Consider the following 27779-nt stretch of genomic DNA (forward strand, 5'->3'; position numbering starts at 1 on the left):
GGACATCTACATAGGCAAGTGTTGGAGTAATATCCCTTTTTCCATTTATCAAAGAGGCAACTGAGACGGAATTGCCTATGTTATGTTCCTGACTGGAATCCAGTTTTTTTCAATGGCTATGTTTAAGAACAGAGCAAAGGGACTCACATAATATAGAAGGGAAAAGTCAGTGGCTGAAGAAAGAAAATAATCTGTCCTGCTGCAGTTTTGCCCACAGTCCTTACCATTAGAGCTGCAATTTAATGAATCCTGATTCATTAAATTGCAGTTGTGACACTTATTCATTGTCATCTGTTGAACTCTGTTGAAACATAAGATACAGAATTTGCACTTTTTGTTCATTCTAGATATAGAACTAAAACAAAACAATAAACATTAACTCATTATACTGGGTTAGTCTTTCCATCATACATGGGGTGTCTCTACCATAAAAGGTAATACAAAGGCAAAATTAAGATATTTTAATCAGATTTGTTTTGTTTTGTCCTGAGTTATCAGTTTTAATCGCATTGCATACTTGCTGTGATATTGATAGGTAACAGAAAAATACTGTAAAAAATTGTTCCTTTTACATTGTTAATTTGACTGAGCTGTGTTAACACTGCATTAACATTATAACATAGAATGCGATAACTGAGTTTTTGTTTGTTTGTTTTTTGCTTTGCTTGTGTAATAAGTATGTTGGACGATAGAGTGACTTTATAGACATGCTGCTCATTGATTTGGTTCAAGGTATTTCTTGTCACTCTTGGACAGCACGAGAAGTTTCAAGGTAATTTGTCTGAGGCAAGGAAAGGACATCTGTGGTTAAATATTCCAGCAATTTCCCCTGCTCAAATTGGCTGGCTAACTGCGTCTGTAATCAACATCCTGTTCTTTCACATTACTCTGTTATGTGTTTGCGTCACAAAGTACAATTTTAAATTGTTTCAGAATTACGATTGTTGAGGACCAGATGGTTGTTTATAAAGAGGGGGAGGAAGCTGACCTAGACACTAAGGAGACACATGAACTGTTTGTCCTTCGTCATGACATTTCAAACCTTTAAACATCTCCATTGCCTGTAGGAAATGAAGTGTTAACGCTGCAAGTGGGGAATGATTTTGAGAGGCCTTATCAGAACAGGTGATGTAAGAATTGAATGTGATTACTTTGGACAGTTATAGCTTGCTGGAAGAATGTGCATGTGATGAATGAATCCCCCTGTCCGCTCAACAGGCGGTTTGGCACGTTACTCCCTAAACTGTAATATCTTTAAGCCATCTCACTATTCCAATTTCCTTCATTACGAGTTCAAACTGCATTCTCACCATAGAAATAACATTGACACATCGTAATGATAAATATGTAATCCCCTCCCCACCACTCTTTCCTCACCACAGTGCAAATTGTCTGTGTTTGGAAAGATGGCAGTTGAATATATATTCCGCTGTTGGAGAGATTTAGATCCATAATCCTGGAGTGAGGAGCACTTAAGAACAGTGTGATGTAATTCTGTTGTTGGCTGAGTGGTAGTTGACACTAAGCTGAAGTGACTATATTGGATATTGTCAAGGAAATATATATCCTTTATATTGGCCCATTACTCATTGTAACAGTCCAAGTTACCTACTTCACTCAACTGTGGATTTACTTCTTTACTTCTTGCACATTCAGTAAAGTTATTTCATCTGGAGAGCATCCTATTGATTTGCTTAACAAGCACCACCAGAGAATAGACACTGTAGCAGAGTTACATTAGGAACTTAACTCCCTTATAATTGGAGCTTTGACTTCAGTTGTTGCTGCAATATGCCGACATCCTTCAAGGTATTGGTATTCAAGACATTGTGTGAGATAGACTCCATCTTATAGACATGCTATAGAGGCGGAACCATGTTGTAGCAATCAACCACTGTGATTGGTTGAGTGGACCGCACAGCATCATGGGAACTGTTTAGGTCACCATTCAGTATCACTAGATAGCAAACACTAGACATCAGGTGGTGCAATCAACCTGGCGCATGGGAACTCAATCGCTGCAATAACTATTAAAAAGTAAACTCTCAACTCTGGTCAGAGAGCTCTGTTTTGGTACATTTTGGGTAAAAGAAGGGTAAGATCAATTCAAGGCCAGTCAAGTGTTGAATGAAGCCACAGCAATGGTGGTTAAACCTGTCCGACAGCACTTCACTTCACCCCTTTCCCCCCCCCTTTTCTTTAATTAGGTGTGAAATCTCCAGGCCCGTCACCAACTCTTGAGGGCTCGATCCAAAACCTGGAGCTGAAGTACTGCAGCCGTGCTACGGTGAAATGCGCCGCAGGAACCGTGGGAGCAGTAAAAGTGTGTGCCAGGACCCCAGGTGTGTGCAGCTGTGCCCTGTTAAAACTTTACAGCCTGGGTAGAAGGGGGAGACTCAGGCAAAGGAGTCTTCTTTAATCTTGTATTTTCACTCTATTCCATCCATTTTTCCTGCATGCTTTATTTCCCCGCGTTAATCTGATTTGTGACACAGAGGTGCTGTTTACCTTTGAGACTGATGGCATTGATGGTTGGTGCATTTGAGTCCAGAAGATTAAACAAGGAGATAGTTCACACTCACTCAATTACGGCTCAACTTTGAGCCAAATGCGTCCAATTGAAAATGCCCAGATGACCGATTAAAGTTCACTGGTCACTTTTGAAAATATTATTGATTTATTTTTTATTATTATCAATCTCTGCTTTTTGTTTTTTAAGAAATGTACTTGGCTTTTTGGGCTTTTAATGATTTCTCGCTTTCCATCTCCTTGGTTACTACTTCTTTATGTATCCCTGTCAGGTTCGACTGAAGGTGTTAAGGAGAAGCTGGTTCCTCTCATCCAAGGCCCATCTGACACGAAAGAACTTCACACAAGCCGATGGCTGAACGAGATCCGTAAACCAGAGTCTCTTCTTGCTCCTGACCTGATGGCGTTTTCGGTTCAGGTCCCTCAGCTCGGTGATTGCAGGAATTCAGGTAAATCAAGTTTCTGTATTCAACATTGTGGCACCAAACTTTTCTTGTACCAACCTCTTTGGAATAAGGGTATTCACCTCCACCAAAATGACCAATATGGAAAATGAGAAAACCATTGCTGACAACCGATAGATCTCACAAAAATCAATGCACTGTCATAGCATATATGTCTCAATTCGGAAAACAATTACTAAGTAATATGATATTCAAAATGAAACATTTTGTTGTCAAACTTTACCCCACTCATGAATGATGTCCAGCATGCTGAAAGATTGTATCATTAAAAATATTTTCTCCTAAATACCCTAATGCATGTAAGTCACATAGATTTTAACTTTAATTTGTACAATTGCTAAGTGCATTCAGAACAGGTGCAACTGCTGAAAGATATGACAATATTTTCCCTTAAGGTTGGAACATAATAACAGCATAACATAAACATTTCCGTGACACATATGTGAACTGTGCGTTTTAGACAATGAGGGTGCAGAGAGATGAGTAAAATAATTTAGTCTGTGCTATGCACTGGTTGGAGAGCTTGGCACGTATTCATACAACTGAGGTTACATTCCCGTAACTATCCACATGCATCCATGTTTCTACGTCCAAATAACACCTCATATTGTACTTGTATGCTAACAGTTAAAGTACAGTTGCAAGGAAGTACATGCAGTTTGATTTGCTTCCCTACATGTAATAAGTACAACCCTCTCCCTCTTGATATTACAGCTTTGCATGTCTTACAAATCGCTATTCGCCGGCCTTTGTCAGATGTAGTAATACCTCCACACCGCAGGCACGTTTGACGCATCCAAACTATAGCAACCTGCCCGCAGTTTTGGTTGTGTCATCACAACATCCTCTCTCCGCCATGTTGTTTTGGTGCTAAATGTCTTTTGCCCATTTTTGACGGCTGAATTTTTGGCCCATCCCTTGTGTTAACTCAATAAATCGTGTGTTAAATCGCTACTTTCCTACAAAGGGAAAGAAGTCTATTTCTGTCGTTTTTCACTTCACTGAGTGGCGATATTACTCAGTATTTTACTCGCTATCAATATTGGAAGTGAGTATTTGTCAGGAAAATTCACATTTAACTGCATCCATTTTTGATGATTTTTCTTGGTAGTGTTTAGTGCTGTGCGTTTGGCAGGGTCCTGACAGCCTACAATGAGATCTGGCGTCACTTTCGCCCTCTGATCAGTCAGAGGAACTGAATCATTAGTGCCGAGTAATCAGCTGAGAACAAGAGTGGACTATAGATGTGAGGTCATGAGGTATTTACAGGTTGTTTTGCTGCTATCAGCAGCCCTGTTAAACTATTTCTTTTTTTCCCCCCAGAGTTTTTCTTGAATTTAAAATATGTGGATCAATATTCTTCTTCCGCACAATTTGTGTAACTTATCTTATATTTATTATGGAATTTATGGAATTTGAATCTGAAGTGTTCAGCTGTGTAGAAGTTCACGACGCTTTCAAGCATCTTCATTTGTTGCATCGTTCGCTCAAAGTAATTAACTATTTAACCATTTAAATTGTCTCAGTTTGATGTTAACTGATAAGGATGAGTTTAATTAGCCACAAACACAGCCTGCAGCTTTCTGCGTAGAAACAATCTACTTGGTTTGTTAGGCAATGTCTTCAGGTGGCTGCATGGTTTTGCTCTTTAGTTGAGGATCGGTGGGGTCAGACATGAGAGATATGTTGTGTTCTGATTCTTTCATTCCAAAAAGCTTCAGTTCAGCTATACATAGTTGGTGGGATAACTATTGCAACGCTTGAAAATGAAGGGAAGGAAGGAAAGTTTGTATGCGCTTATGGAAATAAGATTGGATGTACACTTGAAAATCCTATTCCCTATGATCCACATTTGCTGAGCTTTGGTGTAGCTTTGTGCTTGTGCAATGTGCTTATGTCACATGCTCATTTGAATATGAATTCAATTGTGAATGTGACCAAGTTTTGTGCTCACGTAGCCCTGCTTCACTGCTTGTCTGCAGAATTGTATGTCACTTTCTATATCAAGCAGCTTAGATGGATACTCTGAATCCTTCAGGTCTTAAACATGTCAGCGTTAACATGAGAGGAGAGTGACTCTGGGTGGTTTTTATGCTGGTGGTAGTAGAGTGAGCGGAAAGCAAAAGACAAAAAGCTTTGTATACTGTAAGAAAAGATTGTCCTTCTGTGTTTGTAAGGTTTGTGTGGGTTTTGGTAACGCTGGAACAGATTTCATTGCACTAAAGGTTTGGCTCCTAAACCTGCTGTATATTTTTTGAATGTAAAAGTAATGTGATCTGTACAAAAAACAGAAGACAGCGTGGTATGGAGGATGACGGTGAAAGGGAGGTAGAGGATTGATTACCAGAAGCGCAGAATATATCGCCAGCAGATGTGTAGCAGCGGTGGCCCGCAATCCTTCTCATCGCTGCCACTGTATTTTCTTTCTTTCTTTCTTTTCTTTGTGTCTTTGTACGTCTGATTGCTTTCTCTCAGATGTGTCCATGCATGTCCACATCGAGGTGCGTGCTCTCACGTTTTCAGTCATAGTTCCACATAACAGTATAAATTTACCAGCAAAATCTTTAGCAATCTTAATATTTTTAGTTTTGATTCCAACCTATAAAAACAGTGGAGAGAAACTTGCCAAGAAAACAGTAAATCCCTGTGTTTGTACTGCTGACCCTTCTTCAGAGAGTATAACGTCCACTGTGATTTGATCCTCAATGGTTTCAATATTTTGGAGCTTTTCCATCTTTGATACTTCACTCTCAGCCCCTTCATCCTCTGACAAGTGAATGACAGTGAATCCAGATTTTTCAGTGGGAATGTCAGCAGTGGGTGTGCTTCTCTTTCCTTGCTTGAGCACTTCATACCTCTTCGTATTGCTAAAGGAGCGAGGGTGGGTGGGTGTAGCAGCAAAGCAGGGGGTATCCGCATTTCTTCATAGAATGAATGTGCCAAAAGTTAAGTCGTCCCATGTTCAAGAGTACTTAGAGTATGAAGGAGGTATTGGTCTCTTAGTTCTTACTCTTGCGCAACACTTTTAACTCAACAAATAAATAAATAAAATAAATCCTGCTATCATTTATCCACTGTTTTAAGTAAAACGACATCTATTTTTTCCTCCAGTTGTACAGCTTTTTTCTCTGATAAATTCTTCTCTTTGGAACACATAATATTGACAGTTTAATGTAGAAGTTTAAATTCTGATGCATAACTAGACTGTTCTCTCAGTGTGATGTTAGACATGATTTAACTTTTCCTCTTTAATTTCGGTTAGGATAACGAAAAAACATTTCTCTTTGATGAAAGGCAAACTAATAAAGTCTTTAATAGAATTCTTGAAATGTATATTTTCCTCTGTTATGTTGACCAGAAACTCGAGGATGATGGATGAAAATCTCCAACTCATGCCGTGGAACTCTAAACCTAGGTTCTCACCTCTGTGTAAACTTAGCTCCCCATTTGAGTGATTTTCCTGATCAGAACACAGCCCATTTTTAATTGACCGGTCAAGTTTTATGTCCAGAATTGCACTGTTTTAGAGTGTACCAGCAGGCATGTTCAGGAGTGAGAGCTATGTGGAAGAAAGAGAGAGACAATTGTGTTGACATTTTTGGCGTGAGGTATGGCAGCAGCAGTTTTGCTTCACCTTCAAATTTCTGCCACTGCTATCTCTTTGGGATATAATAGTGTGAAAAGTGTGCAGACAGGTTCAATTTCACTTTTGGTTGGTTTTGGTTTTCACTCCTGTATATAAGTGTTGGATTCAAATGAACATTAGTTCATTAATTCAAATAGAATTTGCAATATCTCTTTGTGCTGTAGTGCCCTCATTCTTTGCTTTCACCTGCATTCTCGCCCTGTACTCTTCTTCTTTCTGAAGATTAATGGTTTCTTTATTTATTTTTAAACCGGCAAGTTATTTAAACATTTGCTGAGATTAGGAATTTGGTCGGATGTCATTCCAATGAGATACTCATGAGACAACTTGATCTGTGGCCAGTGGTGTTCTGGTCCACAACGTTTCGCCTGCACTCTAGACTGTCACTGTTGATTGATGGAAAAGAATAAGGGGGACTTGGACAAGGCCCATGTGAAGGAGGAGAAGGCCAGAGGGCGTGTAAGGAGCTGTGGTTTTTGTTGAACTACAGGGCGAGCGGCAGCCCGCAGGTGTTCCCCCCCTCCTCAAAAACTGGCCACAGAGACTAAGGCCAGAGAAGGAGGGACTGCTGGATCGGGTGTGCTTTATGATCAGGCAGAAGACGAAAGGGAGAAAGAGTGAGTGAGGGTTAGCATGTGTTTTCCCCAGGCACGCCAGCAGCTGCGAGACAATGATTTATGCTTTTCTCAGAACTCTGGGATCTCAAAATGCTACATTTAATCAAGCAAACTGAGACCAGAGCGAATGTTAAAGATGTTCCCCATCAAGCCCCATAGTTTTGATCATTTTACCAAACCAAAGTAACTGTGGGAATAGTTCCAAGAGTGCACATTCATTTTTCTTTTATGAACACTGGTCTTAGTCATCTGTTGTTCTTAAAGTTTTTGTTTGAATGCCTACATGTAAATAGTGAATTTTAGATTTATTCACTCCGTTGATTTATTTACTCCATTTATGTGCTTTCCCTACTCGTATATGTCACTCATTTTTTGCCATGATAACAACCTTGACTTTAAATGTTTATTGAATGGAATAAAACTTTCTGGTTGTACTTGTGTTGATTATTTCGCCAAATGTCGGGAGTGTGTCACGATTATAGTTTTCTGCCTTGTGCTAGAGTCACAGTTTCAGTGTCAGATGATCATAATTCCTCACAATTAGTGCTAAATATTTGTTGTTCTGACCATATATCTCTGAGACTGTCTGAATGGCTAAAACGGAAGAAATGGCAATTTGGGGAACTGTTACTTCATCTCATTCAGATTTGACCATAAATGGCCACAAATGAGTCTGCTGAGAAAGCCAAGCAAAGCAACTTCAAAGCAGCTTAAGTTTCCCCTAAGAGTGAATTCTCTTATTCTCTTCTGTAGAAGAATAGCGTCCGGGATTATATAGTATGATGGCCATGGCATGTCTTTAATGGACCATTTTTTCTCCCCAATTTATGCTGCTGCTCGGCTAATCTGTGGTGATTCATTGATCGTGTCTCCTTGCATGCGAGCCAGTGTGTTGATGGACATTAAATTGTTTTAGCATAAAGATGGTGACAAATGTTTTGTAAATAATGATAATAATAATAATAAATTGATGTTTCTAAGCATCCAGATTTATATATATATACACGGTAGGGAGATACAGAATAAGATGGCAGAAACTGTGGGTAGCAAAAGACAGCCTGGTAAAAAATTCAACTTGGTCCTGACTTATGGATTTTGTTGATGAGACCTGAATTCTCTCGCTCTCAACGTTTATTTGTGTACAGCCATCCAAAACTGTGAAAACGTTTCTTTCAACGATGGTATACGTTCCGAAACTGAGGAGCCCCCAACTAATGACAGCGGGTGGGAAAAAGGCACCACCTGACTTTGATCTGACCATTTCACTCACACACTGGTGAAAGTGCACACGCACTTTGAAGCATGCTTGCATTGAAGCAGGCCGCACGCACACCCTTGCTTCTGAAACATTATCCATTGAATGGGTTGCATCGTAGATGAGGTGTGAATTTTGGGAATTCCCTTGATAGCCTCCTTCATTACATTCTTTCAAAGGCCCTTAGTACTTTCATATGTCCATCTATCATGCTCTTTTCCACTCATGTGCATGTGTTCGCTCACTCTATTGAGTGTTAAATCAGCAGTCTGGCTTTGTCTCAAGCTGCAGAAAGATGACTTTAAGCTGCTGACTTGAGTCCGCTTTGGCTAATAAACTTACCGAGCACAAAAGATGAGAGGCAACATTTATTAAACACCAATGTCTGAAGGAATACATGCAGAAGCTTATTCAACATGGTAATAGGGGTAAAAAAATATATACATTTTTCTTTCATTCATAAAAGATAACAATCCCTATGGCAGATTGTTGCGATTTATATTACCTGTGCGGGTCAGTCTTCATCTTCATGTCAGACTTTCCTTAAGAGTATCTTTATGCATGAAGGAAAGTAGACATTGGAACAAGGGAACCCACTCAGAGTGGGATATTGAGGTCAATCATAGCCCATTACTGGAGCTGTTCATCTGTGAAGTGTTGACTACTTAGGCCACTCTCACAGTGCTTAAAACCTGGCTGAAGTGTGAGGCTGAGGGGTGGAGACTGGTGACAACATAGAGGGGATAAAAGCTGATACTAAAGTCTGGCTTCAGTTGGAGCGTGACTTTGTCTGGGTCTGCTTTATGGTGATTATCTCTCTTTCCATCAGTCACTGATCAAAAACCTGTGAACATGAAACGGCCATAGCAGCTTTGTCCAAACTGATACACCTTTCTGTGAATTACTTTTACTGTACTTTCCTCATTAACCATGGTTTCATTGATTACTTTTATTCACCTGCGTTCATTCTCTCACAATCAATCTCTAACAGTTTTCTCGACCAATGGTATGATTCAGTTTAGTTTTTACCCCAAATAATAAGAAAAAAACTAAACCAAATCTCCAATAAATAGTAAAGTAAGTAAGTAAATTCCTTTGAAATCAAGCAAAACAAGGAACAACATGTAGATTCTTTAAAACAAGAACAAGCTTGGTCAGTTTTTCAGAGTTTTCAGATTTTTTTTGACTGTGTGACTTTAAATAAGTGGATGACTTCAACGTAAACATTCATGATGAAATTCCCAACTTTGAATTGGAATGGTAATTATTTATCCAGGTTGAGCGCCCTGCTTCCAAAACGGGGAAAACATCTATGTTTCATGAGTGCAGGTTTGGATCCAAATGCAACACCAACTGTCAGCTGTGTTTTGTGACAGATGAGTGGCAGCTAGAGTGAATGGGAAGCTTTATTGAACTGTAGTGAGACCTGCTATGATGTATGGTTTCGAGACAGTAAAGAGATGACCATAGATAGCAATAGAAATAAGTTACAGCTCGTGTTGAAAAGTTGGGAGACAAAGTTAGGGAGGCCAGGTTGTTTGAACACACGGAACATATTGGACAAACAGTGGGACGTATCAGGCAACAGAAAAAGGTATCCAATATTGTCGGCATGTACCCAGTGATTTCACCCTTCAAATTTCATTGTGTCTAGGAAGAGGAGAGCTCTGTAGACCTCTTCAGCTGAAAACAATTTAAACTTAAAATATGCTGAACTCTCCTGCCATGAAGAGCAGTTTTGGTTTTGGGTTCTTAGCACCTTTTCAGGGAGGACCTGCTGTAACAGTAGTCAGGGGCTTGAAAAAGCCAATCATGAAACCCATAAAGATTGTAGTATCGGTATCATTGTCATTATAGGCTGATAGTTCAACTGTCAGTGGCTGAGATAAATGTGATCACTTTGCAAAATCTTCTGGGATTGCTCTTGTTGCTCATTTTAGACGGGAATGGTAAACGTGATCCTATCAGCGTTATCTTGCTGACCTCAGCCCAAAGAGAGGGTGTCTGTTTTGCAGTGGCTCTGCTAAGTCACACCTGATCCATGCACTACTTTGACCTTGCACCCTCTAAAGCAGTGGTTCTTAACCTTGTTGGAGGCACCGAACCCCACCAGTTTCATATGCTCATTCACCGAACCCTTCTTTAGTAAAAAATAAAATATGATACACTAACTGCAGACTAGACTGAGGGGTGGACCTCTGCGGCGGAGGCTCCACCGAACCCTTGAGACCGACTCACCGAACCCCTAGGGTTCCATCGAACCCAGGTTAAGAACCACTGCTCTAAAGGCTTCTTCTTCAGGACTACCAGTCAAAGGTTTGGCCACAGCGTCTCAAAACAGAAATGCTAAAACAAAACTGACCAAGAGTCACCTCTGCTGCTGTGGTTAAGTTCTGCCTCTGTTGTTGCAAACTAACAGCGCAGCCCAGATAAAGTAAATGCCACACAGTTCTTATAGCAGACGCAACTTCACATCAAATGTTCAACAAGCACTCAGGCCTTTATGATCCAATAGCTGCTAAGAAACCGTCCCTCAGGAAAATCCACAGGCTGGATAGATTTATTTGGGCCAACAAAGACAAGGAATGGACATTGGACCAGTGCTTTGGTCTGATGAGTCAGGGGTGCTGAGAACTTGTTTAGTTTTTATTTGCCGTCTCTGATTCATCTTGTCTCAATTCTTGCAGTTTCTGAAGTTGGTGCCTCAGATTAACAGCCTTTTGTCCTTTCTTTTTTGGGATGGTCCTCATGTGAGGCAGAATTGATGATGATTTTTGTGACTTCACTTTGATGGTCCTTCTAGTGATGAGGGACTGTTGCTTTTCATTTGTTATCTGATTGGTCCATGTCAGAATATGAATTCTGAATTTCTGCTCACACAACTGATGTTCCAAACCCCATTGAGTGGACCAGAAATTCCACAAGTGAACCCTGAAAAGGTACATCAGTGAAGTAAAGACCTTCCAGGTGACGACATTGAGAAAAGAGCAATAGTCAAGGCTGTACTAACTTTTTTGTTGGATCTAAAATATAAAAGATATTAAATAAAAATATCCACAATGTGTTAAGTTGTAAAAATAAAATATTTAGCAAGGAAGTGTGTCACGAAGATTCATTGGTAATGTGCGTTATGTTATGTTAGATTTTTTTTAGCGCCTCTCATTACTGCTATTACAAGAGTAAAAAGCTGTTGGTGCTGTATTGTAACTCACAGGAGTTACTAATTGACCACCATTCTTGGTAGAGTCAATCTAAAACGCATTACTCTGTATAACCTTTAGCAGGGTCTTATTTAACCGCCTGTACATCTGCTTTTTTTCTTGTCGTGGGTGGGGAAGACACTTTGCCCTTGGCTTCTCAACAGCTGGAAAGTCGGGGTCTTGCTTGTCAGCTACTGGGTGTAATGCAATTCCCATGGCTCCCTGATTCATTTCCCCACAAATGTGTAATTTGCTTCAATGTGCGTCAGTGAGGTATTCAGTAAAGACCCTGACACAAGTCCAACAAAACTACCCCACCCGTGTCTGTGCTCTTCCATCGTTCGTATTGTGACTATGCTCCCAGTGCATGTCCGAGGCATTTTCCCAACAGCTCTCGCCTGCTCTATTTTTAATGAATCCACTTGTTGTGATAGTTAGAAAATGTGTGTGCCTTTGTGATATTTGGGGGTGGGGGTCAAGACGTGTTCAGTGTTAGCTAATTTGGACTGCAGTAATCCTTGTTCACTTTGTCCAGCTTTGAGTTAAGTAGCCGAGAGAGAAGGGGTCAATTTAGTTAACCTTAACCAATTGACTGTTGTCACTGGATCAAAGGTCAGAACATTCTGCACAGCCAGATCACACGACACAATCAACCTACTTTGCTTTCATGGAACTCAGGGTGAGATTATTGATGTTTGAGTTCGCCAGAATACAGTCCACAGTATTCATATCTGTTCAGCCCTGTCTTTATATCCATGGTATGGAAACAAAGACTTGACAGGTCTTGTGTTGTGTCCTATTGTTGGTGACAAAGTCAAATATTAATTTTTGGTTCATCACACCTGAGAGTTTATCATTGTCAGGCTTTCAGTGAAGTCTGAGTCTTTCATCTATCCTGGCTTGTGTTCCAGCTCTAAGCAGGATCAAACCACTTATGCAAGTTATTAGAAGCTGGTTACTGATTTATATGTAGCCTGGATGCCACCATTAACACACATTCTCTCTTACAGGAGTTCAGTGCATACTCACTAGACTCTGTGTGGCGATATTTTAAGAAGTTGGCTGAAGTGCTGTGCCAGTAGCAAAACCACTATGTGTCTCCATGCTTGAGTAGCCATGAGATAATGCATTGTGGGCATGGGAAGGAGATGGGAGCCTATTAGATTCTTCACAGATGAGCTGCCACAGCATGCCCCCTTCATCTCCTTCTGCCCTCCTCTTGTCTAGTCTCCCATTCCTCCCACACCCCACATCTTCTTTCCCTTTCACACACTTTCTCAGGCTGTCCAGTCGCCCAGATCTGTCGCTCTGGACTATTCTGCACCTAGCAGCTTCAGTAAGCAAGATATATCAGTACCATTACACCACAGTTCTACCTGCAACAGTGGACTCATCTGCACAGTAGTACATCCTTTAAAAGTTCTTAAGGGTAGGAATTTGCTTGGGCACCTTCACATGTATTTAAATAAGCCAATTGTTGAGCAAAGTTGTAGTTTGAGTTTGACTTGGACAGTGGCAGCGGTGAGAGAGATTTCTCACTGGTCTCACCAAATCAAAATCAAATTAATTAAAAGAACCAGCCCGTAGAACCAAAGCTTGGAGAGATGTGTGGAATGTGACACAGCCCGCTCCAATGTTCAATTATCCTATAAACTTGGCTTTTATTCACACCCGCCACTGACACACAGAGGGCTCTCAATAGTGCCAATTACAGAGTACTTGGCCTTTTTTCAGGTCTGGCTCATGTGAAGAAGTCTAGAGTGCCTGATCTAACATTGAGCACAGTTTGGCATCATGATTTTCATCGCGGTTATATAAGGTTTTGTTTTCAGCGTCGAAGGTGTTCTGTTTTGTCTTTGGGATTTACTGATGAACCACAAAGGAGTTACCTGATTTAGTTTGGCTCTCAAGACGATATATAATATAGTCAAATATTTTAGCAGTATCAGGATAACAAAAGCAATTTCAGTTAATACGAATTAGTTAATGTGTATTATGTGTGTATAGTACAATATTTTTTTATACAATGGTAATCGCTATTGGTTTTCAGATGTAGTAATGTTGTCTTGCAACGAAAATACTGCATAATCAATCTGCTCAAGTGAAATGATCTGTTAAATTAGTGAGCCACAGGATTAATGAATAACATGACTACTGCTACTACCACTACAAGTACTACTTATAATAATGTTCCCGCTTTTATCCTTCGCACTATGTTTCTTACTCTATTTAAGTGCCGCCCACACCCTTTATGTTTTCTCATTTGTCTGTGATGTAGAGTTGTCAGTGGAGCACAGACCATGTCCAGACCCCAGCACTGGTCTTCTTCCCCCTCTGCGCCCTCCACCCTTCTCAAAAATGTTCACCTCCCTCATAAAGTTCCCCACTGATCCCAGCCAGTTCTTTTTTTTCACCCCACTTAACCTTCATTAACTCTCCTGCCAGGTTGGGCAAGAATGTTAATGGAACCTGTCAATGAGAACAGATCTGGATAGTGATTGGAAGCTCCGTCCTGTGCAGCCTCTGGTGGCAGGTTCTGGCCTAGATGGGGTTATGGCTTCTCAGGTGTGGGGAGCGTCAAGCTCTCTTTAGCCCTCTGCTTTCTTTGAAACCTAACTAGCATATTTTCAAGAGCACCACAAACTGCATGCTATTGCTATTATATATACAATTTAAAACTAACTGGTTAGCAATATTGTTAGATTGAAGAAGAGGTTTGCTTCAAAAGTCTTGATTCAATCCTTAGTTTGGCTAAAGCTAGACACAAAGAAATTACACTAGTGCATCTAAAAATGTGTCAACATATGAATGATGAGGCGAGAGTAATAAGCCACATTACATTGCCTTAATATAATCCCAGTTTTTCTCAAGGTCAAGTCTTAAAAGACATTTTCGGCATTAAAGGCTTGAAAGACATTTTTTGGAATAATCGGTTGATTACATTTTTTCTGAATATGTTTCAGTTCTTTATGATGAATAGCTGCATCCTGTGGCGTTAGTACTACACCGACTGTCCAGCTGTATCTGGTCATTGTTTTCACTTTTTGTCGTAGTTTGTTTTTGTCTGAATTTATGATAATCAGAAGGCCTGTCACTCCTGCATTTACCTTTTCTTACAAGCCGTGTTTCAAATGTGATCCACTTTCTTCCACATGCTAGGGTTACCGGCGCCCTCTGCCTCTCTGAGGCCTGTTGTATTTTCTCAGAGGGAGGTCAATACCGCTAAACCCCAAAGGTTGTCCTGTCATGAATCATAAACACTCTGTGACATTGAAATCTATGTGAGACCAGAAATAGGGAGCGAATCGGATGAAATGGAGACTGACTGGCCTAGCAAAACAATCATCCCAGAAATTAATAAGGAAAACACTTTTGCCATGAAATAGGATCTGGTGTTTTGAAAGCTGTGGCTAATGTGTTCCTGTGCCCACTGTGTGTATTAGCCTAATCAGCTTTCAGAGTGTACAAACGCTCTGGAATGAGGGAAAGATTTAACATCAAACCTGGAGGCTACATCCTTGCTTCTGTGAGGCTGATCCCCACAGCTAAGGTGCAGACTTTGCTCGGGGGCCTCAGACCTCAAAGCCCCCTGTCAACTACATGGTTGACAGCACCATTAGAGCCAAGTTCCTCTGGTATGTCTGGGAAAGTCCATAAAGACAAAATATTCATAGTTGGTAATTATCAGAATCAGTTAGCCCTTTTGATCTGTGTACATGACATTATTTTGTGTAAACTGCACTTCCATCCATACAAGGCGTTGTCATCTGTCGCATTGAGTTGAATGAACATTATTGATGTCTTTCTTTCTTTCTTTCTTCAAAATGTCTTATAAAACATGCACAGTTTTCTTAAATATATATTGCCAAAAAACACATATTGCCTTATTATACTTATTAAACACCATCCATGTTGTGTTCACTGTAATGAAATATGTTAGTGTAAATTCTGTGTGATTTACATATGGCCATGTTAATTAAAACAAAACATAACAAAAGGAAAATTGAAATTGACACCAATTTAGGCAGGAAAAAATACATTTTTATCAAAAATGTTGCCTTGTCCGGATTTCATCCTCAGCAGAGATATGCCTAATGTGATCTAAAAATATATGTGTAGGTTAATAGAAAAACGTTCCTTTTCAAAGCCGCATGTGTGTTTTGAAGTGTAATATAATGTCAGGGGTCTGAACGAAGAATTTACCAATGTTTACTTGGCAGACGGGAACTTGGGTGAAACAGGAGCTGTGCTGCTATCAAGATGTTCATGAAACAGTTTGCAGTACTCCCTCCTTGTGGGGGGTACAACACGGTGTAAACCTCTTACAGTAATTTAGGATAACTGACCCGCCGGCGGCACCTCATTTATAAGATTGAAGGTGAGATGAAAGCAGCAGGGCACTGTTTTAGCTTCCTCTGGTTGTCTCAATGTGCCTTTGGTTATGCGCATGCATAAAGTGTGGGAAGCTTCTTGGTAGTACACACTCATGCTTTATGTTAAACTTCTACAGATGGTATGAGTTTCTGTGGTGCTCCTGTTGGTCACTCACACCAATTAGAATTGCAGGCAATAAAATGTATTTTCTATGATGTGTTGATGTCTTAAATAAAATGAATCAATTGACAAAAGAATATGTGAATAATGAAATTTAACCATGATTGAACAACATTGTTTCATTCCACTGCATGTCTCTGGTTTTACTTATTTTTATTTTGTATGTCAACTGCCCTCTTTTGTTGGTGTCAGTTTTGTCGGGAAGAGAATAAGTACACTTGACGCATCACAACCCGCTGTGCTTCATCGGAATGCTGGCTGATACACTGATACAGGCTCACACCTAATCGGAATTTGTGATCGCCAATGGCACGCATTGATCAGCATTCACAGGTCACGTTGCGATCGGTCGATCATGATCAGTGGCTGATCGATTGGAGCATCCCTACAGTCAACACATCGGTACTTATTGTGGCTTGATCGTTCTGTGGGAAAAAGAGCTGCAGTGAGTTAATTCACTGGCAACATGGATGAAGGTTGAACCCATTCTGGTGACAATTTAACTGCTGTGTAATTTAGAAATATGACCCTGTTGCTGTATTACTCACAGACACTCTGTTCTCTCACCCTGCTATACATCAACACATTGATGTAATTCTCATTTTTTCCCGATTAATGGCTGTGCTTTGTGACTGTTGCATTGTCCTCTTTGTGTGCTTTGCATATTTTTCATATGCTGTCAGCCTACTACTGCGTACAAATCATTGAAATTCAAAAGAAGCCTTTTATCTATAAAAGCACGCGCTGTGTTCAGTTGTGGTACAAACCTTGGATTTGATACACTGCTCCATAACACCACCAGGCTTTGGTTGCCTCTGCATATGTGCACATTATCTTGGTTTCTAAGTTTAAATTGCGTTTTGCTCTTGAGTTTGGCGGCTTCGGTTGAGTGCTGTATTGTTACAGGATCATAAATTCACTCTCACCCTTTCACCTCCATTATATTTTGACCGACAGGCTTCTTGCCTGTTTGAGACAAGCTCGTAATAGGCTGGGCAGCAAAGAGACGTGTGACAATCCTAAGAGGGTGGAAGGTCTCTTTAGTGAACTAATAAGCCTGGCTAATCTGTAAGCCCTGTGATGGCCAACACTCTCCCACCACCTCTGCCACCTTCAATGTGTTGGCGACTGCATTTCAGCACCGCTGCTCCTGGATCCCTCTTAGCCTCTGGACTAGTCAGTCAGTCGCCGTGTCAGTCCAATCTGCCCAGCTCGTCGGTTCCGTTTAAGGACCTCTTTAATGCCTGTTGATTAAGGTGTCAAAGGTCACGCCATCGTGCTTTTCCACAACATGTCGGGTGTGGAATGGTTGAGATGAGGGAATTGGGAGATGGGAGAAGGGGGGGTTGTAGCCTGCAGTCCTTATCATGAGAATTGTAAAACCTTCAATGCAGACTGTGGCTTATACAAACAAACTGCCCACACCGCCATTGATTTCATCCCATTTAAATATCTACATCTAGCAGGGTTTGTGAACCAGGATTTTTTTTTTGTTTTGTTGTTCATATTCTGTCCAATGTCAGTTAGCCCCTATTACAAAAATGTGTTTGGCTGATTGTCTAACCTGAACAAGCCAATAGCATGCCAACTAATCAATACACTGTATTATTTGCTTTCCACTTTTTATTCTCACACAGAAGAATGAGACCTATATTTTCCTTTGCTTTGTAATCATACAAGTTCTCCTATTAGTCACAAAAAAATGTAAATCTTGCCTTAACATCACATATAGAAGATACACTCCTACGATTGTGCTGCCCTTCAAAATTTTTATGTGCTCTTCTGTTTTTTAATGTTGGTGACATATATACAACTTTATATGTTTGACAATTTTTAAATTTTTAAGTTTGAGTCGGTGGATTGCCCAAATGAACTCGGTGTGTGCCTGTCCACTTGCCTCGTAACCCTCTAACCCCTGATCTGTCAACTGGCCCCCTGGGGCGACAAGCTTACATTGCTGTTCACACCTCTCTTATCAGCCAGCAGTCCTCCTCTGCTATCAGAAACCTTCACAGGAGCTTCCTTTGTGACCACTACAATGATTGCAGGACTCAGCACAGCATGTTCCACAAAGGGCACTGTGGGTCAATACAAAAACGTATGAATTTGTGTCATGTCTGTCCCACACAATGATCAAACAGAAAATATGAATCTTTATTCATTTGACTTTTACATGTATTTCTGTCAGTAGGGCGACTTATAGTGTTTATAGCAGAGCTGCTTGTCTTGATGCCTACTCAGAGGATGCTGAGTGACCATGTGGACATTGAGGAGCCTGATAGAGCTACTATCTGCTCGGTAGACGAGCATGATAAAGGAGCCTCCTACCGCTGCATGAAGTGTGAACACAGGGTTAGCAGTGCCAGGGGAGGAGAAGAAACACACACATCAGCAGGATACTGGAGACGTTTGTCTTGACAGTCTTTCAAGGAGCTCGACGTTAGATCAGGTTCACCAAATGACATCTTTCTGAATAGGATATATGATTGAAGGCCTTTGGTGCTGTAATTGATCCAAGCATCAGCAGGCATGTCAAACTTTTGGGCACTTCCCTGTGGGACTTGTGGTTGCACTGGTGCAACGTAATTTTAGGCCAAATCCTTGTCAGACATGAGCTCTGGTTGCGTGCTATGTACAAGCAAACCAAAGAATCAGCCATGTAAAACATATCGTGATATACTAAATACATAATTGTAATTGCATCTATAAAGCACAAGAACAATTTGAATGCTGGATTGAAGTTTTGTGTGGTCAACACCACCATTTATAGAGCAGGTTCTTGAGCCACACACCCCTTGCTACTGACATTATGAGGAAACCTCATTGACCTTTGCCAGGTCCATCACTGCCCCCATGTGGTCAGCTGCCCCCCCACTTGCAATGAAAAAAAAAAAAAATAGAAGCCTTTTATCTATAAAAGCATGAGCCATGAACATGTGCACACACACACACACACACACACACACACACACACATATATATATATATATATATATATATATATATATATTCCTCTATAAATTAATTTAAAAAAATGTAATGTGAAACATTAAGCATTAAGATGTTAAAATTATAATGGGACTGTGTCATAATTTGGATTTGACTTAATAATAGTTTCCACAAGAGGTAAGAGGAGGGTCAAAAGGATCAGGGAGCTGACTCTTAACCCTTGCGCTCGCACTTGTATATAAAACGTGAAGATAAAAGCCAGTCTCTTTGCTGGTGCAAGAAGTCATGTGAAGGCTACAAGGTAGAAGGAATGTGGTCATTCTGTGCTTCCCTCTTCTCCAAATAAATATGACGTGATGACAGTAGTTAAGCTACTTTAAACACAAGGGTAGCGAGTTTCTCTTTAAATAAATGTTAGCACTCATGGGTGAGGATGGCACAGATGTTCTTATGGTTTCTTTACATGCGTTAACTTGTGTCATTATTATAGTCCAACAGAATTTAGCTTCGTGTTTACAACAGCTAAGCAATTATTGTGAGAAAGTAGAATCATATGTCTTCACTGCAATATAGGCTGTTATAATTTTGAGCCGTATGATCTTTGATTTTGAAGAGATAAGGCTGCCTTAAACAGTTCCCCTTGAGCAGTTGCCCTCATGAAACATTTGTCGTCCAATATTGCTCCTAACAAATGAGATATGGCTTGTTTCCCTCCTTTGATGAGTCACACATAAATTCATACTATAGCTCTTTCAACGGGTGTGGTCGAGCAGCGACACTCGTCTGATATTGAGACGGAATGTGTTCAGGAAGGAGAAGGTTAATAGCCATAAATATTGCATCAGTGAAGTGATCATAGACTGGAATCAGCACCAGATCATAAATTTAAGTTGAACTCTTGTAGCCTCGGAAATATTTTTGATCAGTGTGAGATAGCGGATAAGATAACTGAACGAGGGCTGAGAATGAGCTTCTTGGCAAGCATTGTGTTCAGATGACCGTGTACTAAGCGTCCTTTTCTTTCCCTTCATGATTTACACCTGTGTGGTGTGTCAGACTCCAGCAGAGTTTTCACTGTGCAAATCCAGGCTGTTTTATGAACTGGGGTGAGTTTAAACTATGCTTTGCAATATTGTTTTGAGTTCAAAGTGGACAGCTAGAGATAATCGAATGTCTACCACCAAATGAATGACTGGATGGATTTCTGAGATAACACAAGTTCTTGAGATGGTTTCTGCACAAATGCCCTGAATGAACTGCAACGTTTTGAAGCCTTGATTCATAACTCAAAATTAATGAACTCATTTTGGGTGGATTGTTTTCATTCCCTTTCCAAGATAACAAAATGTAAATGCTTTAAATTAGTAGGTTTTAATGGAGTTTAAGTATAACCATCAATTGTGTGTGTTATCATCTGTATTGCAAGCTTGTAATAACCAACATCAGTCTCAAATATGACTTCGTCCGTGCCACAACAATCTTTATCAACTTTGTTTTTGCGTATATGTTGGAAGTATGACAACAAAAAAGTCAAACACAATGTACACATCGCCTGAGGATGCAAGTCCAAAACATCAGTACACAAGAACAGTGTGTTTCTCATGATGAAGTCAAACTAGTTGTTAAAACTTTACCAGAAAGTTGGGACCCTTGGGTTTAAGGGTCTGTTGAAGAATCATGTTTAATCTTGCCAGGATCAAGTGTGAGACAATTGTCAGGTCTTTTGTCCACATGCCTGTAGCTAACTTTAAATGAAATATATCATATTGGCATTTGATATAACTAGATATGTTGGCTATAGTTCTTTCATTAAATTGGCACCAACATATTTTGGATTTCGCTCTCCTGAAGCCCGCTGATTATCTGAGGAAAAAAAGAGCATTACATGCAGTGTAACACGCCCCAGACATTAATACCTCTGTTGCGGTGAAATTCGTGACAAGTCTAATTTTATGTTGCTGCTCTCCCCACATATGAACCAAACCCAACAATAATTGCTGATGTGTCCATGCACCAAAGAGCTGACCTTCATCTGAATCTTCCTTTGTGTTTGACAGAAAGCGATGTAATCACATGTAGTAAAGCATTTGGGGCAGTTCATAGTGGGGTGAGCCAGGAGCTCCACAGACTATGTCCATACTCCTTTCACTTTATGGTGGGTTGGGATGACACAAATCTAAGAGGTCATGGCCAGGACATGCACAACAGCTATTCATTTTGACTATAAGAACCAAAAGATCACACATTTTTGGAGTGTCTTATTCAGTTGTGTTATTCAGTCATGTCGTTCCAAACTAGATATTATGGACATTGTTAAGTGTATGTTAAATACAGTGCTATTACAGTGCTATCTATTGACTAATGTGTGTGTGTGTGTTGTAATTCATCTTTAATTTTATGTTGGATAGATGATATATCCATATTTCATTATATCACGGAGTCCAGCTTGGATATTGGACAGCCAACATTTACAGTATTTAATGTGGGTGTAGGCAAATACTGCAAAGTTTTTTTATGAAGATTTTCCAAGTTTTACTGTAAAGAGAATGGTGATTCACATTCTCCCACCCACATAACAGCCATTCCTCACGACTAATAACAAGTGGGTAAGTTGTTTAAAAATGTCTAGCAGCACTTTACTCAATGAATGAGCACACCTCATGCCCCGTCCAGATGTTCCCTTTCGCAGCTGCACTCCAGCCCCACAAACTCGGGGGCACACCACCCGGCTCTGACATGAACAGAGCGTGTTGTGGGTGTTGCGCTCCCACAGCAGAACTGGGTATGTGTCTGACGGCCGATACTCCTGTGGGGATGCCAGCATATATTTCACCAATTCAAATATAAATTCTTGAATTTGGAAGCAAAAAAGCCACTTTATATACTTTCAAATTAAATAAAGTCACACCTGACGTAAATGTATTCTTTAGTTGATGTCATTCCTTTTGTTTGTGTGACTTCCAGAACTTTCAAGGCTACATTCAAACGAGAGGATCTTGTCACGTCAGGTTATACCCGAGCCAAGATGTGTCCGATCTTTCTGTCTTTCGGCTTAAAAAAAATGTGCCGTAAGGTTACCATAAGGATCAAAGTTGCACACTGACAACTCTTCCTCTTCAGTCGTTAACTAGTGTTCGCTTTCATATCAGTCGTAATTTCCTGAGCAGCTTAGATTGTTGAAGAACTCTGGAAAACATTATACACCAGTTTGATGACTGCATCAATAAGCAACTTGGCTCAGCCAGTGAGCTTTTAAGCTTTGGCAGTTGTACTTTCTTGTCAAAGCAAATGCACTGTGCATGCCACAAACTCATGCACATGCATGTATTTGTGACATGTAATTCTGATTACAGATCTATGCTACATACCAAACAATGATGATGCTAAAAGGTAAACATCTTTAAGGACGCGTGTCAGTGCTTCTTATTATTCTGGGCACGAAGACTAATCCAGGTATGTGACATCATGTGGGTCACGTCCATGTCTTGGATGTCTTGCTGCATTAGAGACTATTTTGTAACTCTATCCCCCGTCTGATGGAACCTTGTTTCAGGGTCCTGACCTCTCAGCAACCAAAACATTAGCTGAACACAATCCATTAAAGTTAGGTAATGCACCACGGACCCTGTTGACCATCCCGTGGGCCTTGAACAAGAGATCATTTCATTTAAGCCTGCTGTCTGGTCTTTATTACACCGCTTGTCTTGGGCCCAAAGAGATGAGTGGCTGCTCCCTGCCCTGAGTCTGAATTTCCACATTTTTGTCACCAGCAAGTTCATATTAGCACGTCTAGATTGGATTTCCTACTGCTGACTGCAGAGTCTGGGCTAGTTGTACTGAGAATAGGATAAGTGAGTTCTTCATTAATTGCAACGAACAAAGGTTTTCCTTTTATTTGAGAGGTGAAATATACTGTGTTACAGCGGGAACCATTAAAATGTTCCAATCCCCTGCAAATAAGGGGAGCAAATGCCTAATATCAACACATCCTTTTGAGTCTGATGGACCTTTCTCTTTTGGATTCATGTTTTTCTCAAACGTGTTTCATATGTTGTTTGACAACATGAAAAATAACGCCGGCATGTAACGTGAAAGAAAAGATGGGTAATAGAGGCTTATTACTATTGATTCCTCCTCCCTCCTGCCATTTGTGAGTGAGTGGGTTCTGTGCTTAGGGAGGACGCCCATAGAGTAGAGGTTTATAATCATGTTGATGTCTTTTGATGTGGCTTGTTGACTTTAAGGATGACTCCTCGGGCTCATCCCAGCTACAGCTGTTAATGGGAGGGTTTGTTCCAAATCGAATGAACAAAACAAATACAATTCACTTTCTAATCTTTTTCCACGTCTTTCTTTTTTTTTAATAACTCCAGTATACAGACGCTGCCGTTTTTTTTTAGCTGCTCTCAACATTTCAAGGATGCAGGTGCCTCTTATCAACAGTGTTATTGTAATGGGCTTCACCCTGGACAACTGAGATAGTCAATATAGACACAACAGCATGATGAAAGCTGGTGTGAACTTGAAGGAAATGGCAGTAGTTTAAAGAGAAATGTGCTGTTTCATCTGGTCCACAGATTTGACCAGCTTTGCTGCTGGTTGATCACTTATTTCCAGCTAAGTCATGAATTGCTAGCCATGATAGATGAAATGGGTAAACGGATACGTATCTTGAATTCACCCCATACGGCACACACACACACACACACCTACACGCACACATACATGCACTCTTCCCTCTCAAGCCTCTGTAGCCACAGGCAATTGTGTTCATTAAACTTGAATGTAATTATTTTTGTGGTAGTCTCATGTTGCTGACATTTCAACTCATGGGCTCCTCAATCAGGATTAACCCTAACCACAAGAAATCACACTTCACAGCCTTTCCTTACGGCAGCACTTGTTGCCTCCAATTTCAGTCAAATCAATGGTTTATTTTATTTAGACTTTTTTTCACGCTGGCCCTGGACTGAGAATAAACAAACCAGTGTGTTTCGCTTAGTTTCAAGGAGTTTTGGGGGTTTTCTTTTCTCTTCAACCATCTCTTGCTATTCGCTCCATGTATACTATGTTACTCTTTGTTCTCACTTAGCGATACAATTGTTGTTTCTTACTCTTTTTGTTGATTGTTGACGCTTAATAAATATACAACTGCTTGCTCGTTCCGTTGAAAGTCTTTGCCTTGAGGGCATTTGGGTCTCAGAAACTCTCAAGTCTTCATCTGTCTTGGGGACCATTAGTCTAAACACACTGGTAATAAACTCCTCTCCTTCTGAGTGTGTGTGTGTGTGTGTGTGTGTGTGTGTGTGTTAGCACCAGTAGTTAGGCCAAAAAGTAGTTGTAAAATCACATCACTTTGAGTGGTCCTCCGGGGTTGCTGGAGTCCTCTCACCGTGTGTGGTTTGACCTGCCATGGACCTCCAGGCCCCCCCTCTGCTCACTTAGATAAACAGGCAGTAAACACGGGCAGCCCAAGCTCCACTTTTTCAGGTCACTTCGTATACAAGACCTGTAGATGAATGGACTACCTTCTGACGCTATCTAACCATCCACTGGTTCTGTATTCCATGATTAGCTCTCGTGCTTTTTTTAAAGAACTTTGTAGGGGTGTCACACATAGTTCAACGTTTCCATACATAAGCTATTCAAAGAAACAACAAATGTGGGTCTTGTTAGCTTGCACAAATAAGAGTTAAATTAGGCATCTGCTTTGAGTTGCACGATGGATTCATTCCATGTCCATGACTGCATTATAGATGCATGTCTTGAACGCATGGGCTGGCTCGTGCTTTGGAGGGAGACGGATGGTATTATTTGCTTTTGCACATACAGCACCTTCAAACAAGCGTATAATTGTGATTTCAAAATGAGCATTTAATGTGGAGCTAATTGTTAACAAAAGTAACTTGCATATTGTCAATCTGACACATTGACAACATTAAAATCCATGGAATGGAATTACTTTACTCGGGTCTGTGGCATAGATGGAGGGCAGCAACGTCTTGCTTTCTGTTAGCCAGGGATCTCAGTGTTGCAGTTGTTGTTTAGAGCAACACAGCTACTGTAAAAAACCGTCATTACATGTTTCAAGGTAATTCACTGAAAGCAAGATTACAATCTAATATACAACTTCCAAAATGAGTGACGTTGACTATCATGTCATGTGGGCATACATCATTTGGATGTTTTTAAGCATGAGGAATCAAAACTATTTTCGCTATAACCTGTGACCTCAATTCACAATAAATCAATTAGTCAACAACAGACATTTGTTTTTGGCTGGGGAGAGCAGAGACCCACTGAGGTTAGCTTAAAGCAAGTGTTACACATCTAATGCTCCGTAGTTTATGGTTTCCTTGCAATATTTGGGGGGGTTCTTGAACTCTAAACTGGACTTTGTGAGCTCATGGAACTCTTGGTTACTTTGTCTCTCTGTGTGAGTCGGTCCCTTAAATCTAAAGATCCTGATCTAACACTTGCACTATTGCACCGTCGGTCTAGACAGAAAACATTTTCATCAAGTTTAAGATTTCCTTTCAGACAGACCTTTTGGTCTTTCTTTGATTGCCATGGAAGCCACAGCCAAATATGTCATCTCTTCTTTCATCAACCAGAGGACCGGCAAGGCAGATGGATTGTTTTGCAGTTAGCCTTTGCTCCACCCGCTTTCTGTGGTGTCATGGCATATGGAATGTGTTGCAAGAAGAAGTCAATGTCGACTGCGAACAGACAACCTAGATGGGGATATTTTTCATATATTTTAAAGAGTGAAGATGTAGTGATACGCTGTGTCATTTTGCAGCTGTATTGATTTTTTTTCCTTTGATGTTATCTGTTTTATTCTTCCTTTGTTCTTGTCATCCTCCCGTTTCTCTGCCTCTCTCAACTTTTCACTCCCTGTCTACCCCTTTTAAGCGTCCTGCATGATTTCTTGTCAATTTTTCCTCCTTGTGTTCTTTGTCTCTATCATACTCCCATCTCTTGTTCCTTCTATATGTCGTGTCAGTCTGCACCAAGCTAGTGTTGGGTGCACTTAGCTGTGTTTAGAGAAGCTGACTCATCACTGGTATGTGCCATGGTTTGTTAATGCATCACAGCTGAGGTCATTAGTGTGTGCACACAACACTCATTTCATTCCGTAGCTGATGCCTTTTCCTCATCAATAATAAACTGCAATGACAGTGCATTTTTGTTTTTGTTTTTCCGCAAAGATTTCAGTTAGGACAAGTTTGCAGAATACAGAAATGCAATACTACTACTACTACTACTAATAATTATTATTATTACAAGCATCTTTCACACAGTCCTTTACACACTAAACATAACTAAACATGTAAAGAGACCTGAATGTGGTTGAATAACACTTCAGTGAAAGCTGGAGCAAGTGGGAAAACATTGGTGTAACACGCAAGTGTGAGGGTCCTGGCTGTCCGCCAGACGGTCAGTATTCAGAGGTAGGCCCAAGACAGACTTTTATACCTACACAATCTGATCAATTCTAATGTGGATAACAATGATGAAGTGCAGTGAATCTAACTCATGGGTGAAATTTTGCTGGTTAATTCTCAGAGTTGGAGGTGTTTATACACTGTTGATGCCAGTGATAGGAGACAGAAGTGTAGATGGAGGAAATTAATGCATGAATCTGTTTGTGTTTGTAATATTGTAAGGGTGTGGCTTTGATTTGAATTTTTATATGAGGGAAACTGGACTGGACCATTTGGAATTTGGAAACCTAATCTCAGTGTGATGTATCCGTCTGACTTGCTGGTGGAGCCATCAACTTATTGGTCTTTTCCCCCTTGGAGCTTTAATTGATATAGGTTTTCCAAATGTGCATTCCATTTTCACAATACTGCAAATAAAGTGGAAAGATGGGCCCATGGACGTGCGCTGTCAGGTTTATGTTGAATTAAAAGGGCAACATTTTAATTGACAATAGTGACCTCCTTCCTGTGTACCATTCTCCATGTTTCTTACTTCACACCTCTATCTGTTCTATGTCAGCTAAATAGCTCACCGTGAAGCCACTAAAGCCCGATTGCTAAATTTTGTGAATGTTTAACCACTTAACACACATTTAATGGTTGTTCTTTATTTTCACGATTTCACTCAAGGCATCACAGTATGAATGAACACATATGGAATTATGTAGTCAACAAAAAAAGTGTTCGCTTTGATGACTACTTGGCACAATGAAAAGGGTTTTCCTGCAGGTGACTTTACTGTATGATGAAGCTCAGTAAGAAGGCCGAGTATGTACAGTATATGAAAACCATATTGATTGAGCCCTGTAAGTAAAATAAAGTGTAGACTGTTAGATACTGTACGAGCACAACTGTACTAAAATCCAAAACATATTTAGAGTTATTGATTTTTTTTTTCTTTGCGACATATTTCCATACTGTGGGACTAATAAAGGCCATCTTATTTAATCTAATATCCTGCCTCATATATTTGATATCTTGGGTATATGTACTGTACATGTATGTAGAAAGGAGACAAAATGAAGGAAAAAAAACAAAACAATGTGAAGGTGTGTCCAAATTTTTTGACTGCTAGTGT

The 27779-nt window shown here is 40.3% G+C and overlaps 1 protein-coding gene across 5 annotated transcripts in view; it reads left to right on the forward strand.

Annotated features, from left to right (window-relative positions):
* LOC128767966 (intermembrane lipid transfer protein VPS13B-like) overlaps nt 1-27779 on the forward strand; it is a 252311-nt gene that overhangs the window by 53771 nt on the left and 170761 nt on the right. For all 5 annotated transcript variants that reach the window (XM_053880402.1, XM_053880401.1, XM_053880404.1 and 2 more), the window contains 2 exons: nt 2208-2342; nt 2802-2978. In XM_053880402.1, coding sequence (XP_053736377.1) covers nt 2208-2342; nt 2802-2978 — 312 coding nt within the window. The remainder of the gene's footprint in view (nt 1-2207; nt 2343-2801; nt 2979-27779) is intronic.

The sequence above is a fragment of the Synchiropus splendidus genome, chromosome 12 (genome assembly GCF_027744825.2).
Source record: "Synchiropus splendidus isolate RoL2022-P1 chromosome 12, RoL_Sspl_1.0, whole genome shotgun sequence".
Lineage (NCBI taxonomy): Eukaryota > Metazoa > Chordata > Actinopteri > Syngnathiformes > Callionymidae > Synchiropus > Synchiropus splendidus.